At 44.8% G+C, this 20531-nt stretch overlaps 1 protein-coding gene across 1 annotated transcript in view; it reads right to left on the reverse strand.

Annotated features, from left to right (window-relative positions):
- Positions 1-277: 277 nt before the first annotated feature.
- The window catches only part of ALDH1A2 (aldehyde dehydrogenase 1 family member A2), a 98077-nt gene continuing 77823 nt past the window's right edge, over positions 278-20531 (reverse strand). Inside the window, exons 8-13 of the mRNA XM_081229534.1 lie at positions 14206-14308; positions 12358-12542; positions 10022-10186; positions 9183-9340; positions 8796-8870; positions 278-2176 (exon numbers count right to left, since the gene is read on the reverse strand). Of these exons, the coding sequence (XP_081085660.1) occupies positions 2104-2176; positions 8796-8870; positions 9183-9340; positions 10022-10186; positions 12358-12542; positions 14206-14308 (759 nt within the window). The 3' untranslated portion in view covers positions 278-2103. The remainder of the gene's footprint in view (positions 2177-8795; positions 8871-9182; positions 9341-10021; positions 10187-12357; positions 12543-14205; positions 14309-20531) is intronic.

A 20531-nucleotide genomic window follows, 5' to 3' on the forward strand; every position in this document is an offset into this window, starting at 1 on the left:
TAGCTTTCACAGAGGCTCCTTTGGATGAAAATTGTCATTTCATATGTTTCATACATGGTTATATTTGTTTGCCATACAGAACTGTATGTATGCCTGGATTTTAAACAGTGTCAGAAATAAGGGTCTTGTTTACCTTATGGCAAGAATACCCTCCAAATTCTGCTCAGTAGCCAGAGGCAGCAACATACCTGAAAAGCCCAGCAGCTGAGAGAAGGACCTAGATGGACTCAGTATGACACAAAGACACTGATAAACACAGCCAAATGATCCCGAGGAGTACACAATATAAATGCTTTATTGCTAGCACAGAGGTTTCTTTTTAAGTAAATTAAAAGAAATAAATCTTCATTTTCACATTCTATATTGCAGTTCAAAGGTAACTAGCTGGTTAATGGATATGTTCACTGGGACACAGGCTATAAGAGGAGAGCACGACATTCACACGAAAGAACTCAGAAATGTGGCATCTCTCAAGGCATCTGGCCGCTGTCCTTTGTCAATAACAGCAAGGAGAGGTTTCTTTAAAACATCATGAATAGTCAAGGGTTATAAATAGAAAACCGGTATGGTTAGAAAGCAGAAAACCATTAAATACAGAAGGCTATATATGTGTTACCCATATTTCATATATTCTAGGTTATGTTTGGTACTTTTAAATAAATGATCTTCATCTAGGTTAGAGAATGAATTGGATTTGGCAGCTAGAAAGAGGGAAAAAGGAAAGGAAGCTGACACTGCCCATGTCAGAGATGAAGCCTTCAGTGGAAAGCAGAAGAGGAACGCGTGGCTGGAGGAAAGGGAGCCAGCCTGCTTCGTGCTTCCCCCTTGGGAGGCCAAGAACAAGAGTGGTGTGTGGACGAGCCACGGGCGTGACAAGTGGAGATCTGGTGCAGTGTGGCAATCGTGGCACACTGAAACTCTACAAATGGAGAAGGAAACCTCTGAGCCTGGCCAGATTTTCCAAGGTTACTGCCAGTTGATCTAGGGCATGGGAAGCTGAAGTAACACCCACAGCACTGGGACTGGGAGGTGGCGTGCACTGGGGACGGGGACGGGGGCGGTGGGGGGGGCAGGGTGGAAGAAGCTATAGATTCCAACTGCAGAGATAATTCATTTAGTATGAATTGTCAGCAGTATTGGAAATGGAATTGTTTCTACAAGGCACCCAGCATTACCTTTTTCCAAACTCTGAAGCCTGCTCAGATCAATTTTTGGTTGATTTTAAAGACAAGCTTTGGAAAAGATCAATCCATGAAAAACAACCCACCCCCTGACTTATTCCAGAATACTCAAGAAGGAATAAATGCACAGATGCGCGCGCGCACGCGCACACACACACACGTCCCTCTCTCTTACCCCCTCAAACCATGCAGTGATGAGCTCCGAGGCTGTGAACTACACATAATGATCTCTGGAGCTCCATCTCCTGATCTTTCACTCATGTTATATATGGATGTAAGAAAGCCAGACTGGGTCAGGAATATCCCAAGTTCTTTCTCCTTAGTACATCTGCAGAGTACCAGCTCCTGGCATTTTCAGTCTGGTCTGGCTCTAACTAAAACCATTTCATGTTTTGCTTTGAAGAAATGGATGACATGAAACGGTAATTTGGCTGCAAAACCTTGGAAAATTGTTCCCGGCCCAAACATCTGCCCCAGATGAGCTCAGCTGAGATCTCCTTGGAGGAGCGGGAGGGGTGCCTGAGCAGGGAGAGCCTGGAAGGGGGAAATGAAGACAATGGAAAGGCTACCTTTGCTCAGAAGCAAAGTCCTTTGTGACAGAAGGCATCAAATAATACAGCTCCCTCATTCAGCCCCTCACCCCAGAAAGAAATACTGGGTATGCCCCACAGCTACTCCTCGTGCCTTTATCCCACTTTCCCCAATATTTGGTACTGTTAAGGTGATCCCTCACAGGGTGCCAAGAAACCACGCCCAAGTGGTTTGCTTTCTTTACGCAGCGAATGGCCTGGCCTACCTGCTGTCATTCAAATCGTTAAGTAAGGACTGAGTATCAAGTTTGGATTCCTGAGAGCTGGGCCCCACAGGGAAAGCAGAGGGGGAGAGTCGTGCAGGCTGGCCTTCACCTTCCTTCTTGGCCATCTTAAGAGTTCTTCTGGGGGATCTTTACTGTCACAGTCTTAACTTCGGAGTACTCTCGCAAACCAAGTTCTCCCCTGAAAAACAGAAACGGGCTGTATCAGGTACCAGAGGCCCAGGCAGCCCAACATGGGCTTTCCTCTTCAAAAACCCTGTTCCAACCACTGGCCACCCAGGATGTGCCTGTGCTCTAATGGCTCTCCTAGAGACCCAGTCCACTTTACTTGAAAGAAAACCACGAGGGTCCTCTCGGCTTGATGTTCTACATTCCTTCTCACTGGTCCTTTGGTTTAATAAGCAGCAACAATACCCAAAGGCCCACCACGGAAGAGTACAGATCACACGCAATGCCTTAAAGACAGAACCCTGAACAAATACCATCTGCGGCCTCCACAGAGTCAGGGGAAAGAGGAAATCAAAACAACTGACGGGAAAGGAATTGGGAAGTGTGAGTCAGCTGTCTCCCGAGACTTGCCCTCGGCCACTTCTCCTCCTGGCTTGTGGCACCCTCTGGGGCCTTGATCAAGGACCAAGGATTTCTGTCATCTGGCAAACGAACGTTTATTGCACTGTTACTACGGGGCAGCACCGTGCTGGGCCGGGTGCAGGAGAAACCAGATAATCGGCCCCGGCCTCTGAAGGGCCTGTAGGTGGCCGGGCCTGAGAGGGGGGAGCGGGAGCCAGGTCACCTGCCTCGGCGGCCCCAGGAGAAACAGCCCCTCCGACCACTGCTCGAAGGGCACTGGCGCGTGGAAAAGCCTCACTGCTACGATGCCCTTTTCCTTCACTTCTCTTCTCTAGTTCCTTCTTATTCCTACCTCTCTTTAATTGCCTTTCTTTCTTTTCTCGATTTCATTGTCACATCAAGCATGTTCTCTTAATTTTTTTCTGCAAAATACTTGACATTTTCTTCTTCTTTTCTTTTCAAAGTCACTCTTCTGTGAAGCTTCTCCTCAAGTTCTCAGCAGAAGGAGTGCCCCTCCTCCTCTGTGTTCAGAGCACCTTGTACCCACCTCTACCACAGTCCTGTCATACCAGGAGGGAGGGCGGGGGCTGCTCCAGCGTCTCTGTCTCCCCCACCAACCTGCATCTTCCTGATCTTGCTTTCTGTCCTCCCCCAAACCTAGCATGCGGCCCACAGCATCAGGCTGAAAGAAGGCACCTGATAACTGGGGGAGGGAGGAAGGGGGGGCAGGCTTCTTCCTAGCCCCTCTTCCCCAGTTCCACCCTGCTGACTGACCATCTCTGCCAGAAGAAAACATGAAAGAACGCTTAGAGATATATTTGAATAAGAAAGGATTAAGACAGGCCGTTTTTAAAAAGTCTTATATAAAAGGTACAAAGTTACTGCAACTGGGCTTTACAGTGAAGACCCGCTGTAAAGGGTTCATTCTGCTTCCCTGGCCCGACACAGAGCTCCCTTGCTGTGCCAGCAGTTCCTCTGAGCGCCAGGGCACCTGAGTGGTCGCGCCCCCCTCCTCCCCCACAGCCCCCAGAACATCAGCGACTCAGGCAGCATGCTGCTCTCTCGTCTGCACTGGCCATTCTGCTTGCAGGAATGGGAAGGATAAACTTGGGATTGCCCCACTCAGTACGTGGCTCCCTCACCGGCTCTGTCCAGGCTGTCTCTTTATTACCAGCTCAGCTCTGGCTCTCGCTGGACTTTCTCCTGCCCTTGGGCAACTGTGCATGTGTCTCTTCATCACGGACATCATCTGCCTCCTGTCTGAAGTGTGGCTACTCCCTTCTTGTTCCCTCGCTTGTGCACGCATTTGGGGCAGACCCTGAACCACTTTCCTCCCACTCAGATCTCTAACTAGGTTGTGAGAGATGTAAGAAAGTCTACAGAGCTAGAAACCTTGCTTTCAAGTGTGACTGCCGGATCCCAAATCTCTGGGTGCTCAAAGCAACGGAAAACTCTGCTGGACTGGAGGTGCTCCTCTCTCGGGTCCCAGGCGGCCATGTGCTGCATGGCCGGCACACAGCCTGCTCCGAGATGGAGGAGTGGACTCACATCTGCCATGAAAGGAAATACTGCCCATGGGCCCAGGCCTCAAGGAAAGCCAATGAGAGGTCTCAGGGCAGCGCGTGGAGGGGAACACTGAGGGTGGGGGTCGGCAGACAGGAGTGCCAACTCGGCTCTGCAGTAACTGGCTGTGTGACTCCAGCTGACTCTCTCCCTCCTCTTGGCACCCGGTCGTCTCTCTGACATCAGTTCCTGAACCTTAATATACACATATGACCCATGAAGCTTGCTTAAACTGTAGGTTCCTGACCATCCCCCACCAAAGATTCTGCTCCAGTAGGTCTGGGGAGGAGCCCAGAAGACCGTGAGATGGGTGGCTATTGGACCCACTCTTTGAGCAACACTGCTGTAAGGTCTCTGAATCCAATCCCTGACATTTAGATTCTTCAACTATTTCGCCATCTCATTCCAGGGTTTTTCTCTCAAATCTACTTAAATTTTTCTCAATCCAGTTAAAGTCTGTGGCACATAGTTCCATAGTTAAGGAAGAAGTCCACTACTGCACAAAAGGCAGACGTATTGTTATTGACATGCCCCAATCTCTTTGTATAGTCACCTTTCCAGGTGGGCCATGTGTCAGGGCACAGCACGTTTAGAAGCCTGTATTCCTGCTTCTTGGCCAGACTAGGTTATATTCCCAAAGATGAACCAAACTCGGCATACGTAAAGATAAGGTAAGATGTTAGATTTTGGTGTCTCTCAGCCAGCCATTTTAGGAAGTCACTCAGGCTCACGCATAAAACAAATAGAGATTTCTGCTTAGGGCGTATATTTCCCTGCCCTTTTCTTTGACTTACAGCAGTATTTCTCACAGCAGCATCCCCAGACCACCTGCACGAGAATCATTCCAGAAGCTTGTTAAAAATGCAGGTCCTGGGCCCTAGCCCAGATCTACTAAATCAGAATCTCTGAGAGTGGATCGCCAGATAGGCAGGGTTAGAAAGCCCCTCTCCCAGCCTGCAGGTGACTTTCTGTGCATACGCATGCTGTGCACACACACACACTGACTCAGAGCATCCGAACTATACTTCTCACCTTCAAAGCGTGTGTCCTTAGTTTTTTAAATGCTGAGGTTCACAGCTTTCTTTCCATCCCCTAGGTTTGTGATACATATTTTATAGCTTGGGCTCTATGACCCCTTGTCTCAGGACAGCTTAAATGAGACGGAAAAGGATGGGAAGGCTGAAATAGATGGAATTAGCTGAACAAGCCAGAACTGAGAGAAACTCAGCCCAAGTCTCTGACTCTGAGAATTAGAGGCCAGCCCATCAGATAACCTGTAGAGGGCAGCCCTCTCCACAGCTCTCTGTGGGGTAGCACTCAGGGGCTCCAACAGCCTTCCTTGGAGCTCGTTTCCAGAAGGTGCTACTTCCCTTCTCTGTTCCTCTTAGAGGTGGGCAAGGAGATGTCAGGGACCAAAGCTGCATGGAGCCTGCAGGCCATGAGATAAACAGTTCTGTCCAGGTGGAAGGCTAAGCAGAGTTTCCAGGACTGTATTAAATGAGAAGAAGAATGGGGAACCAGGACAGGGCAGGTTTTTTTATCTGAAGCATTTCCTACCACTCCAGGTCATTTAAGGAAGAGAAAACATGTTTTGGGGGCAAACAAGAACAAAGACTCATATAATTTAGATAAGACGAAGTGAGTCTCATCAAAGAGCACTGTTTCCTAATTATTTTTTAACTGCACTGGGAAGGCCAAATCACTACTGTGCCCATGAGATGAGTCGAGAAAGGCCACTGTTCTGTGTGGTTCTGACACAGCCAAACTGTCTCTTGGACCTTCTTTCTAGGCGAGGGCGATGTTTCTGACAGGAAGAGACTGCGCCTGAACAATGTCCCAAGCCCCTATCCTGGTAGGAGGCTTGCCTGTGATGAGAGTCCAGGGCTAGCCTGAGATAAGAAACCATCAACCAGCAATTATTTATTTCAAGTGTATTTTATGCCCATGATACACCCTGTTAATGATCTGTAATAGTCAATGTGAGCAGCATTCCCAGAGCCGGCGATGGCCCCAACATTTCATTGACCGGGAGAGCACAAACACAGGGGCAGGAAATGAAAGAAGCTGAATGCATTTTCAAAAGTGGAAGCAGAAAGTTAAGGCCATGTGCAAGTTAAGAAGAGATACTTAGAGTACATGAAGACTTTATAAAAGCTGAAGGAATACTAATAACTTAGCAAATAGGATCCAGACTGGGTATGGGTTCTGGCTATAAAGCAAGTGGGAGGTACTGAAGGCCAGAAGCAAAGGTTCAAGCAAGAACAGTTTCTCCCTTTCTTAATACATTTATTAAGAAAAAGAAGGACTGCCTACATAACAGTCATCTACTTGATCTATAATGATGATAGTAGCTCACATTTTCTGAAGGTTTGCCAGATACCTTGATGGATGTTTGGCATACATGATTCTAACATTTAATCCTAACAGCAACTCTGTAGGGTAAGTACTATCTATAGTTATTCCCATTTTATAGATGAGGAAACTGAGGCTCAGTGAGATTAAATAGTTTGTCCAAGGCTGCACAGGTATTAAGCAGTAGAGCCAGTGTACATATCTGTGCAGTGTGATGCTAGAAACCCTGCTCTTAGCCTCAAAGCTATATCTACTTCATGGTTTAATGGCTCGGGACCAGAGATTACCAGCTACAGTATCTGAAGATGTAAATCCCCTGTGCTAGTCATGGGTTCACTGCACTTCCCCCCCAAACACCATACTTATTTCTCCCACAATGTCTTTGCTAACTCTTCCCCCACTGCTATCCTGTTTTGCCCACCAACCATGAAAAACTATTCCTCTCTCCTCATCTACTCAAATGTTCCTCTCCTTTAAAGGCCAATTCAAATCCCTATAAAAGATCACATATAAAGGTTCCCTGGACTTCTCCAGCTCACAACGATCTCTATCACCCCTGAATTCCTCTACCACTCCACAGGCTTTTCTGGAATTCTTTTGATTCTTTCAGTGTTGCATATTTCATTTATCCAACAAAATTTTAAGTAATTTAATGAGCTGCACCTTCCCCTACAGACCAAGCATCATGCTTTGCACAAAGTATGTATGTGCTCAATACTTTTTAGCAGATTGATTGTGAACTAAGCATTTGTTCAAAAAAGTATGCATTCAGTAATGCCAGAGGGAACAGGCATGGAAGATGTTTCCTCTTATGAGTCACAGGATTTAGAAAACATGGATCTAGCTCCTTTCGAAATGAGGGAAAATGAAAGTTTTGGGGGATGAGGGGAGATGTCAGCTTAGAAAGACCCTAGCTACCATTCATTCTCTGAAAGCAATTCTAAAAATCCATTCATATATGAAGTTGCAAATGCAATCCCTCTAGTTTTCCTCTGCCACAGTCCCATTTTTCAGGTCCTCAGCATCACAAGAGGGCAGCCCAGCTCTGATTCTGACCCGGAAGAGTCCTTATACCTGGTTCCCATGCTTCCTTGGCCAGAGGTCACGGAAACTAAGCCACTAAAATTTAGGTTCAAAGCTCAGATCTGCCACTTACTGGCTGTGAGACTTGGGCAAGCTACTTAACCACTCCAACACTTAGTTCTTCATCTGAACCATCTGTAAGATAAAGATAAATGTATCTATCCCATAGAATCACTGTGAAAAGCAAATGAGACAATGTTAGGTAAGAAGGCAGAATAAAGCCATATGCAGAGCAGGCATTTAATTAATACCTATTATTGTTATTGCAAAATCCTTGTAATGGGTCATCTTCCTGTAATCTCTGCCAAAACATCCTCTATACACCAAGGATGTTGGCCGTAACAACTCTGGTATCCCCTCAGCTCTCACAGTATGCCCTTTAAAAACCCTTTGAGATTGGGTTTAAAGCAACCTCTCCACTTGTATCTTCAGCAAGTCTCCTCCATGCATCCTGTGCCCTAGGCTCTGCAGCCCCAGACTCAAAGATCCTATAGGCACTGAGCAGGTGACAGTGAGTGAATCGGGTATGTGTAAAACTAACACAACCAATATTCAGTTCCCAGAAGCAGGCATGATGGGGAATAGGGAAAACTGCAGAGCTCACAGCTGCAGCAATTTTGCTTTGGGGGAATGAAAATAAGCAAGAAATCTAGATTTTTATGGAAAGTCTCCTCATTTTGAATGTCAGGTAAAAAGGTTTTTAAATGTTATAAGGGAAAAAAACCCGAAACATTTCTCTAAGCCAGATTTGTCCCTGGGTGGGCAGTTGGTGACCTCTGTTTTAAACATGCCGAACTCTGTTTTGTGTCCGGACTATTCTGTATTTGCTATGCCTTCATGCCTTTGTTCTTGCTATTCCCTCTACCTAGAATGCCTGCTCCTAAGAAACTGAAATGTTATTTCCTCTGTGAAGTCTTCTGTGACCTCATCAGGCAAAATTAATTGATTTTTCCTCTGTACTTAACAAGATATTTGACATACTTGCATAATAGCACCTATTACATGGAATTATTGGTACATGAATTTTTCTCCATTCCCACTTAAGGTAAGGGTATTATTGTGTTTTATTCATCGTTGTAATGTGTGCTTTGCTTATACATTTATGTTTTCAACCAAGTGTTTGTTTAGTGAATGGATGAGAGTAAGAGAATTCACTGATGCTGTGAGTGCCCCTCTATGCTGCTATTCGCAACCCTGTTTCTCTTTAGGCACCAGCAACTTTGGACACTTACATTTCTCTCCCATTTCCAGACATCTTGAATCCCCCAAAGGGACTCTGGGCATTTAAGGCATTGTAACAATTGATCCTGAAAGAAGAAAACATGGTACTGTTAGTGTGTATTCTGCTTACACAGAAACAATCCCACTGGCATGATATTTCTTTTATAAGTTCTATTTTTTAATTCCTTTTTCCCCACATGAAAATTTTATAATTTAAGATTTACTTTGATTTCCTGATCTAGCCAATAGGAAGTGTTCCTTCTCAGGGTGAAGTCTTCGGTCTCCCCCATCCTTCCAGAGCATATGCTTTTATTTCACACAGGCTCTGGAGAATTACAAGCCCCCTCCCACCCTCATGGAATGTGTTATGGCCAGAACGAGACTGACTCTGGTCTTACCAAACAGTCCCAGCTTGCATTGCAGAAGACACCGTGAGGGCCTTGTTGATGTCATTAGTAAAGACAGCTGCTACAAGTCCAAAGTCCGAGTTATTGGCTCTTTCAATAACTTCATCCATGGTCTTAAACCTCAAAATTTCCTGAACGGGGCCAAAGATCTGCAATAAAATAGGTTGACCCAATATGGTTGCTTCGCCATCCTTTCACCTGTTTTCTATGTTTCAAGGCAAGTTTATTCTGCCTTCATCATTTAAATGATGTTTAAGTTTAGCAGAACATACCTGTAAAAATATCCCAAGCTTTCCCAGAATACGATTACATAAGTCTACCCTTAGAGTTAACTCCTCTGCCCCCAACCCTGCCTGGCAACACTTGATTCCACAGTGTGTTCTAAAGCTGTGTTCTCCATGATCCCCCAGGCACTGCTCCAGAACTGAGAACTACCGCTCTGAAGAGTTGGCTCATCTGCAACTGGTCCTCTCCTGCAGAAGCGTAAGGATGCTTGGGTGCTTTCTATTTCCTGATTAACAGCCTAATGACCCATATTTGGGGGAACTGAACTGTTGACAATGTATCACTGAGACCAGTGATTGGCTTTTACGATGGTTCTGTTGGCTAGTAACAATTGAGATCATAAAGCACATCACCTGGCCTCCATCTAGCTTGCTTGCCTCTTTGTCTAACTTCTTTCTTGAAACTGGGGATTTTCATAGCCATGTTTATTGCTATTGTACAATGTATATAAAATACAAAGAACTAAACCTCTAATATTGTCTACTAGAAATGCCCTGGAAACCATCCCAAGGAAGATGTGGCTGCTGTTAAAATCTATGTGATACCTCCTCCTTGGCAATCCGCATGTCGTCAGTGACGTTGGAAAACACCGTGGGCTCGATGAAAAACCCCTTTCGGCCCAGCCCTTTGCCTCCACACTCCAGCTTGGCGCCTTCGGCCACACCACTCTGGATGAGTTCCAGGATCCTGTTGTACTGTTTCTTATCAATCTACAGAAGAAAGTGCCTGATGACTCCAAGTAAAATCTTCTATGAAAATGGAAATAAGCATGTGCTCAAGAATCTCTCTGATTTGTGATTTTTGGCCAAAGCTTCATTATACCTAGTCAAATCATATGGAACTGCTGTTAATTAACCATTTTTGACCTATGAAAAAGGGTAATTTTGTATGGTTCAACCTAATACAACAAGAATTCCAGTGAATGCACTGCTCTGATGATACTGCCAAATCATAAGTACCAGTTCAAGATTTAAGCAATATTTCTAAATGATGGAGATACTGGCTAATTGATTATTCACTGTTTACATAAGTAAAAATTAACCTAATAAACAAATGAATATTGGGGTATATTTTTATGGAACTACTGTTACACCATCAGAGGAAAGGATTAAGTTTAAAGAGTGAGAGCTAGCGTCCTAGTCCATAAAATAAGGTCATTCTCACCCCCCGCAAGCCCCCAAGTTATAGACTTATCCCTCAATTATTATGGTAAATAAAAAAAAAACCTACATTCACCTGAGTTTGAATTGCTGTTACAACTTCAATCTTCTCTCAAATGGCCCCAAAACTACGGAGATGTTGCTTCTTATCAGGAAGACCCATGCTCTAGTGATCCAGATGAGATCTGGTCTACATATTCCTTTAAAAATTCTCAGTTCAAAACCAGAGTTCCAACTGGAAATATACCTTGATGACCATGGAGAACCTGCAGAGCTCAAGAGTGTAGCCGGCAGGGACCTTTGTGGCCTTCCTCATCCACCACAGTGCATGAAGCATTCAGAGTAAGAGAGAACCATATGGCAGAAGAGAGCAGACAGCTCTCCATTCCCTACACAATTACAAACTGCAAGTGGTCATCCCAGAGTAGGTCAGGTTGGTGGAGAGAATCCTTGGCAGCTGGTAAAAGTATAAATGGGTTTCTGGGAATGAGAGATAACTGCCCTCCTTGACTGTGGCACCTGTGGGGATGTCTTGAATCCAGCAGTTAAGGACTGGGACTGGGTTCTAGTCAAGATCCATCTTGCCATGCCTGGGTCCTTTTTTGGAGCTGAGAGACTCCAACCTACCCCCAAAGTTCAAGATATCCTTAAGGCAATCCTAATCTCTTGGTTTTTCAAGGATAAAATTTAGAAACAGAAAGAGAAGCACAAGACGTAAGCAAGCAATGCCTCACTGGCTACATTTCCAGCCATGAAGACAGATGAGGAAGAAGAGTAAGGAGTCAGCAGAAAAAGGATGATGATGCTTTGTCGGGTTCCACCAGAGTGTCTGGTTTCTTTTTTTTTTTTTTTTTTTTTTGTTGCGGTACGCGGGCCTCTCACTGCTGTGGCCTCTCCCGCTATGGAGCACAGGCTCCGGACGTGCAGGCTCAGCGGCCATGGCTCACGGGCCCAGCCGCTCTGCGGCATGCGGGATCCTCCTGGACCAGGGCACGAACCCGTGTCCCCTGCATCGGCAGGCGGACTCTCAACCACTGCACCACCAGGGAGGCCCCAGAGTGTCTGGTTTCTGTGTTCATCAGAGATTAAGTAAAGAAAGGGCATGTCCAGGACATGGAAGCAACCTAAGTGTCCATCGACAGATGAATGGATAAAGAAGATGTGGCACATATATACAACGGAATATTACTCAGACATAAAAAGAAATGAAATTGAGTTATTTGTAGTGAGGTGGATGGACCTAGAGTCCGTAATACAGAGTGAAGTAAGTCAGAAAGAGAAAAACAAATACGGTATGCTAACACATATATATGGGATCTAAAAAAAAAAAAAAAGGTTCTGAAGAACCCAGGGGAAGGACAGGAATAAAGACGCAGACATAGAGAATGGACTTGAGGACACGGGGAGGGGGAAGGGTAAGCTGGGACGAAGTGAGAGAGTGGCATGGACTTATATACACTAACAAATGTAAAACAGATAGCTAGTGGGAAGCAGCCACATAGCACAGGGAGATCAGCTCGGTGCTTTGTGACCACCTAGAGGGGTGGGATAGGGAGGGTGGGAGGGAGACACAAGAGGGAGGGGATATGGGGATATATGTATATGTATAGCTGATTCACTTTGTTATACAGCAGAAACTAACACACCATTGTAAAGCAATTATACTCCAATAAAGATGTTAAAAAAAAAGAAAAGAACGGGCATGTCTATGATTTCTCTACCTGGGGTCCCTGCTCGGTGGTGGGGTCAAAGGGGCTGCCCACTATGCGCCTCTTAGCCCGCTCCACACTTCTTCTCACAAACTCTTCATAGATGGACTCCTCCACAAAGATGCGAGATCCTGCAGTGCAGCACTGGCCTTGGTTGAAGAACACACCCTGGTGAGCCTGCTCCACGGCATAGTCCACTACAAGAGGAAACAGCCATGCTCTCAACACTGCTTTGCCTGTGGAGGGGCCTAAGGGACCGACCCTCTTCCCTCCCCAAAGTCCCAGGTGTAATGTCATGCTCACCACAGAGCAGAACCGTGAGCAGCCCAGTGAAAAGCACTGGATTGAGAACACAACTTGGTTCTAGTTCTAACCAGACCCTGACGTTATTGGCTGTGTTAACTTGGACGTCATCACTTCTTGGAATCCCTTTCTTCTGTAAAAAGAGGGATTAGACCACGTTATCTATAACAGGAGTCTCAAACCCCAATAACCAAAGGGGCTGGGCAGATAACAGTAAAGCAATGTGACAGAGACTCAGAAGGAAAGTACTAAATTCGGCTGTTGCTATGCATAAACATAGCCCAGGGTTGCCAGATTTCCAGTTTTAAGAAAAAACGGAAATCAATATTTTGTGTAATACTTAGAAGTAAACATAGCCATACCTTGCACTTGGCCTATAGACTGCCAATTTGCAATCCCTAATCTATAGGACCTTGCAGCTATACTTTTAATTAGTATTTTGGCAAATTAAACTGTAACAGCAATGATCGTCTTTGAAGACGCTAAATTTCCTCTATATTTACATGGAATTGTATAGTAGCATATGGTAACTCGTTTTCATCTCGTGTGAAAATAAGAGACACTAAACGATACTCAATATAGTATTAATAAATCTGGTGTCTGCCAGTTGCTAAATGACTCACTGACTGAAAGAATCAATGTACTGTCAGTGGAGTGCCTACACCTTAATAGGAATTTAGGTACAGAATTCTGATCCTCTTGACAACTAGTATAAAGCTGAAGCTGGAACTCCTTGCAAATTCCAAGCTGGGGCTGAAATTCAGGCAATCTGCTTTCTGTTCTCTGATCTCTCTAGTAGTGAAATTGAGGAAGCAGTGCTGTCTGGCAGGATGTGAAGAAGAAAAAGGATGCCTGAAAGAGGTTTTGTAATTTCATTCCCTGGAAAGTTCTTCCAAACATGAGGAGCACACGCGTGCAGAGTGGACTAGAGAGCATCTTGCCTGGAGACATGAGGTTTCTAGGTTATAACTCCAGGCCTCTGTATAGTCCTACTGCCAGGGTGTAATCACCTCCAATTTAGGTCTATTCATACCGAACTGACCATAGTGTGTTGTCATCCTGACTAAAAGCCATGGGGGCGACAGAAAGGGGTGGGGATGGCTACACAGAAAAGGGGGTGTGGGTTTGGGACAACGTTGGCAGAGCTAGTGAACTAAAAATTTTTAATGATCTACAAAGCCACCAGGCATATATGAGACGTTTCAGGTTTCTTGAATCTAGGCAGAGGTTACATTTCCAGTGTTCAGAGGCTTAGACCATTGCCCTTTCCACTATACAATACCGACCAGGCCTTCACCTCTTCTACCCTATTTTACAACAACACAGAGTCAAAATGGCTTATTATGTCTAGAAAACAAACTCTATCTGATTGTCAGCTGATAAGTGGTCTTTACCAATATTATTTTCTCCTTAAAAGGAAGGGTCTAGATTTTTCTCCTTGAATGCCACTTAGCTTCAAAGACCTTTTTCTTAGTGTCCTGTTGAAAGTGGAGATAATAAAAGTGAGCACCGCAGGCCAGTGTGCCGGGGCATGTAAGAGATCTGTGGTTGACTTACAATCAGCATCTGCAAAAATAATATTGGGACTTTTCCCTCCAAGTTCCAGAGTTACTCGTTTCAAATTACTTCTTCCAGCTGCTTCTTGGATAAGCTTTCCAACCTGAAAGAAGGGAAATGGAGAAAGGTTTTGTGCACCTTGCAGTTGAGACCGTCAGTGGCCAGAGCCAGCTGTGGGCAACAGTGGGACAAAGCAGTAATGGATCCTGCAGGGCAAAGCACCCACCGGATACACAGGAACGAATCTGTGGTCAACTTGTGTGCACAAGATATAAGTCAGTTGGGATGCAGTTTAATGTCTGTTCTGAAGTGAGTTGGAAGACTGCTTTAGTATCATGATGGAAGGAGCAAGGAAAAGGGAGTTAAACCTGGAATCTTAATCACTGAAAGATTTCTCTAAAAGACAACTGGCAAGCAAAATGTAACTAGAGATTTTCCATCACTGCATTGTGGCTTTTAGCTTTGGACTCTGGCCTCCAGAAAAAAGCCAACTGGCTCCACTTGAAAGGCATGATGAGTGTAAAACAAACTCTTTAAGTGCCTCCCAAAATGCCAGGTATGACTTTAATCACATGGTCCAAATATATATACTGATGTGATACCTTTGCTTCTGCCTAGGGCTATAGTAAAAGGATTCCAGAAAGCTGAGGATCTGTCTTTATTTGTGCAATGCCTGTTTATCTAGAATCCAAGCAAGTAGAGGCTGAGTTTGAAGAAAGCATTTCCCATTGTGTAGACTCACAATGCTAATAAAATTGAAAGCGTCAAGATGGAAACACAGATGCAGCACCTAGAGCCCCCTTTCAAGGTAGAACGCACTGCCTCAGTGACAAGGAACGCCGTCAGCTCCTTCAGAGTCACCTCAGCTGAAAAGAGCTTCCTTGCCCAAGGGGATGCCCTCCTTCAGGTGTCCCACATCCACCACCTGATGGTGGCCGTGGTACCACCAGGCAGCTCTGAGAGACCACGTCTGCTCCACCACAGCCAGGTGCTTGGCTGAGGCCATCAGGCCTGCACTGCAGCTCGACTTCCCGTTGTGTCAACTGCCCTTCGGCTGGGATCCCTAATAAATAACCTGCATGGCAAACTCCATCTCAGAAACCCCTTCCAGGGCACCTGGCCTGTGACAGGGTGCTGCCCTATTGGAGGGCAGAGGTCACTCTACGGAAAGTGCTGGGCCACCCTATAGCTCTTATAGGCAGTTTGCCCTTGTTGAGATGAAGACTGCTACTTGTGCCTGGAATCCTACTAAAAATAAAGTATTTTAAAAGGCTGGGGAAGAAAAATGCTAAATATATGCTGGACCCCTCTGGTCCCTGCCTGCGATCCTCAGGAAGGACGGGTAACTCCTCAAGCAGTGTAGTAGAGCAGTGGTTAAGAGAAAAGGCTCTGGAGCCTGGATTTTTTTTTTTTTACTGATTATATCACTTAACGACTGTTTGACCTTGGGAAATTTTTTATCTTCTCTGAGCCTCCATCCCCTCCTCTGTAAATGGAGCTAAAAACAGTATCCACCTCAGAACTTAGGTGTCCTGAGGATGAAGTGATTTAGGGTCGATGGCCCTCAGAACCCAGACTGGCATGCAGTAAGTGCCTGCACAAGTTAGCCGCGTGCAGGTATGAGAGGCCAGGGCCCCTTCTTCCACGCTGGGCGCAGAGAAATGGAGGTGCTTGTAGGGGGCAGAACCTTCCAAAGCAGGTCTCCTCCCAGGGCCCCTCCACTCTCTGTGCGTGTCAATTACCTCAGGAAAACCCCGAGGAAGCCCTCTGACTTGCCACCAGTCTCCAGTATTGCTCATTAGCTGGGCTAAATGCTTTACACGTTTTTATTGTTACTCTACCTTGTGCCAAAACATTTTTAGAAAATATACTCTCATTCTGAGGAAATCTAACTTTGGTGAAAAAATAGTGATATCTCTGAAAGAGGTAAAATTAGAGTCTCTTAGATGCAGAACACTGTTACTCATCAAAGCTTTAAGAAACACCAACATCTGGCCCCAAGGATTAATGGGCAGACATCAGTCCACAGCCAGACGGCCCTTCCCCACCGGGCCGGCTTGTCTCTCTTCGACCTCAAGGTAAACCCCCTAGGAAGATGGGCTAATAAAGGCCCCGTTCTCAGGCAAACATGCTCTCCTGCAAGAGGAAAGTATGGATACACAAAGGAAGGGAGAATCTGGCCCTCCATCCTGGCAAGAGAACAGCAGTCAGGTGAGATTAGGACTGAAGCCTGAGACCCTAGCAGAGGGGAACCCACACGAGGGCAGCAGGGCAGTAGCACCATGGGGCGTCCCTGAGGAGGCTGTCGCCTGCAGCTGCCTGTTCTGAGCAGTTTTACTGTGCTTGTCTCTCTCTGCCCTGAGGAATCCATATCAATGGAAGGGGACTCATTTCAAAGTCCAGGAAGATAAAGAGACAAGTGCTTTCTCAAAGAAGATAATCACTGGACGTCATGAACATTATTATTAATTATATTTAAAAAACTAGCATTTATTGAGTTGGGTTATATCAGACATTTACATGTATTCATGCATTTAAGCCTCTCAAAAACCCTACCAAGTAGGTATTATCTCATTTTAAAGAATATTAAACTCAGGTTAGAAGTCAATGGATGTTACCAGGTTACCCGGCAGTTACTCGCAGAGTCTGTTGGACTCTGTGCAGGTTGACTCCAGGGCCCGAGTGTGGATCACTTCCTCTCCTTCCCGTAACCTCCTCCCAGCACTCTGCCTTCCCTTCTATATTTACTGAGCACCTAATGCATGCCACATACCACCAAAACCTTATCCCTGAACTCCAAATTAATTTAAAAGTGAGGAGGAATATCACTTTTTATAGACACAAATAATGGTCACAGTTCATCAGTTACAAAAGGTATATTCTGCCTTCAGCCTGACGTTTGAAAAACAAACAAAAGCAAGGAGAAATCACAGATTTTACACATAGGAAAATGCTGAATAAATGTGTGCAGTTGGAAAAGAGACTGCCGGCTCACTAGCATTACATTTCTGTTAGCTCTGCTCTCTGACATTCATCACAGTGCTCTATGGGTTGCTATTTGTTGCACTAGGAATGTTGTCCAATGATTAGTATTTTCATGGCTACAGTAACTATACAAAAATCTTGCTCAGTCTATGGTCATCAGAGAAGAATACCTAAAGAATAATTTTTCCTGCGTCAATGCTTTGCCATTTTTTCCTTAGAAACCAAATTCGTGCTAAACACCGAAAGGCAAATCTCAGATGAATAATGATTTTCCTTTTCATCTTTGGAAGAAGGTCAAGTTGCAGCCCAACCTCAAGAAAGAACTGGATGTGTTACGCTACAGGAGAACCACTTCCATCTGGAGTGGCCTCAGGACAGGATACTCTGAAAAACCCCAGTTGTTCACCAATCCCTTTCATTCAGCACTTACTCCTGGTTCTCCTACTATGTGCCAAGTGCAATGCTAGGCACAGTTCCTTATCCACAAGGAGCTCACAGCTAAGAGGATTCCCATGTAAACCTAACAGGTGTTCAATAAGTACAGAAAAATCTGGGCCTGATTTAATATTAGATCTGAACAGTGAAATTATGGTTGTGCAGCATTTTGTTATAACCCAGAGTCAGGCTCCTCTGGGCCGCACCCACAGAAGTGGGCTAGGTGTAAAAATCTTCATTAGTTACGTGATTGGGTACATCTGCCTTCCCATAATACTCTCAGTTTGCAGGTCAGACTCTCTTTGGAGAACATATTACTACTCATGAATTCTCCCTGTGAGTGGAATGAGGTTATGTGACCCTGAAGGGAGGCACTCCTCACTGTCATTACCATAAGGGGGAAAGAGACAATAGGAAGAATAGATGCAACTCCAAAGCAGGGAATTCTTAACAGGAAAGAGTAATGTTTAAAAATAAAGAGTTCATGTGAGAGCCAACTCTTACAAAATATGACAGGTCCTGTGCAAACCAACCTAAAATATTACTTGTACAAATCCCAAGCAAAGGTTTCCAAAGTTAAAATCTATGGGGTAGGAAAGTCCAGGAAAGAATGAAGTACAGACATCAAACAAAGGCCTGGGATTAAGTGACCCATCTTAGATAGAAAAGTAGTAAGTTCCGCGGGGATATGTATGTGCTATGCCAGTCATATTTATACACGACTACAAGGTGGGAGCATGAGGTGAGATAAATGAGGCTGCCAGGATGCACAGGTCTTCTGAGTGGTTCAAGTCAAGTCAACAGGGGTGGACTTCATAACACCAAGCCCTATTCTGATAAATAGGCAACCTGTGAGATAAAACAGAGAAATACACAGTTTGAGAAATTAAATCTTGTATGTGAACACAGATTAAATAGAATAAAGGCACAGAGAACAAATTTTGACCAAGTTCATCATTATCTTTTTTTTCAAATCAGAGAAGATTTCACAATATACTCTTATTATACATCCTGTCCTATCTCTGACCACCTAGCTAATTATAATCATAACCAGGTTTATGGACGACAGTTTGGCCCACAGGAGTGAGAAGACCTAGTTACTATAAGCTCTGGCTTGGCCTCTAACTAACCTTTGATTTGGGGAAGGCACTTCACCTCCTTGGGCCTCAGTTTCTTCAACTGATGAATGAAGACACAAACCAAGCAGTTACTCTGGCCCTTAGTACCCCAGTTAGTTGGAAGAGTTAAAAAAGACTCAGGGCCCCTGCTCAATTCTGAGAGTCTGTCCAGAAGAATCCAATTCTTCTGGATTCTTCTTGTCTTACTAAGCAGACCTCGCTTTTCATAGAGGCACCACAGCTGCACTGAATGGTAGATAAACCTGATCTTTTTCGGTTTCCCACAAAGAGCTCATTATGAAAGAGTAAGTGATAATGTTCCTATCATGGGGTGTCTTAACTTGGCACTCCCTGCAGAGTCTCTCAGCTGTATCTGTGTACCTCAAACAGGCAAGGGCGAGGAACCAGGGGCTCGCCCACACATAATGGAACTGGGCTAATTCTCAGCAGGAATGTTGGCACAAATCAACTCTGACTCCCATCCTCATTCTGAATAGTCTTCACGATTGATATCAGGAGTATCCCTGGAAGAGCCACAATGTACCAGAATCATGCTCACAGCAATGCAGCAGGGTAGGAAATGCAATTTGGAGCTTTGCATGGAAAATAATTTGTTATACAGGACAAAAAGGCCATGGAAGGCTTTCCATGCCCTCTTTATTCAAGGCTGTTGCTCCCTGAACAGAGTTTCTAAAGTCAGTAAAATTTTTCTTTTTATTCATTAGTTAATTACCCATATTTCTAGGATGGGTTTCTTCTCAAAGATGTTTCTTTCTCTTGATGAGTTAAGTATACATATTGGGGTGGATTCCTTCTCAGAGATATGCCACCTTTTTTAAAAGATGGAAAACTCTCTAGTAGAGATCTCAGTAAACAGGTTGAAGATGACTGCTTTTTCCAATATATTTTCCTTTCTTAAACCCCAAACAGATTGACTCTGTGCTTCTTTCCTCCTCTCCTTTCTTGATTTTCATTGTGCTACTGGTTCTATGATAGAAATAGAAATGCCCAAAATATGTATAATTGGACATTTCTTGTCTTTCTGAAATATCCAGAAATAACAGACCAAATCAGTCTGTTCAGATCTGCACCAGAAAGTCACAGGACCAAGGCATCTAAGCAGTTCCTTTAATTTAAGGGATAATAGCAATTTCAAAACTTTGTGAAATTCAGATTGTGAAAACCAATGCAGCCTCTGACTATGCTTCCAGCCCCTCTCCTCCACCACCATTCTCACCACCACACACTCATCACTACAGCACATGAAACCACTTGCCCTTCCTGGAATATGACCGTGTCTCTGTATCAGCTGTTTCCTCTGCCTGAAACGTCTTTCCTCTCCTCGCTTACTCATTTTTCCAGCCCTACCTTTGCCACTTCCTCTGAGAAGCTAGCTTTCTAGATCCACCCTTGCTATAGGGTTTGGTTTTCCCACTTTTCTGATCCCACATAGCTCTCATACTGCTCTTGCTTAATAGCTGTCTTCCTTACCAGACTGACCGTCAGCAGAGGGACTCCTGTGCACGCACATGCACGCGCGCACACACACACAGATTGTCAGCAACATCTGGCCAATGGGCCAGAACATGACAGCTGCTCTTGAAGTCTCTGGAAATCAGAGACTATGAAGTCTTCAAGGAAACAGAGGTGAGCGATTAGAACACGGAATGCCTATGTCCAAGGCTTTTGCCTTGACACCACTGGCAGAATGATCTTGAGCTTTCCTCTTCTTACTTATCTTTGGCTGAAATTTCCACATCTTTAATGAAGGGGATGGCTTCATGATTC

Source organism: Mesoplodon bidens (assembly GCF_964165515.1).
Source record: "Mesoplodon bidens genome assembly, chromosome: 3".
Classification (NCBI taxonomy): Eukaryota; Metazoa; Chordata; class Mammalia; order Artiodactyla; family Ziphiidae; genus Mesoplodon; species Mesoplodon bidens.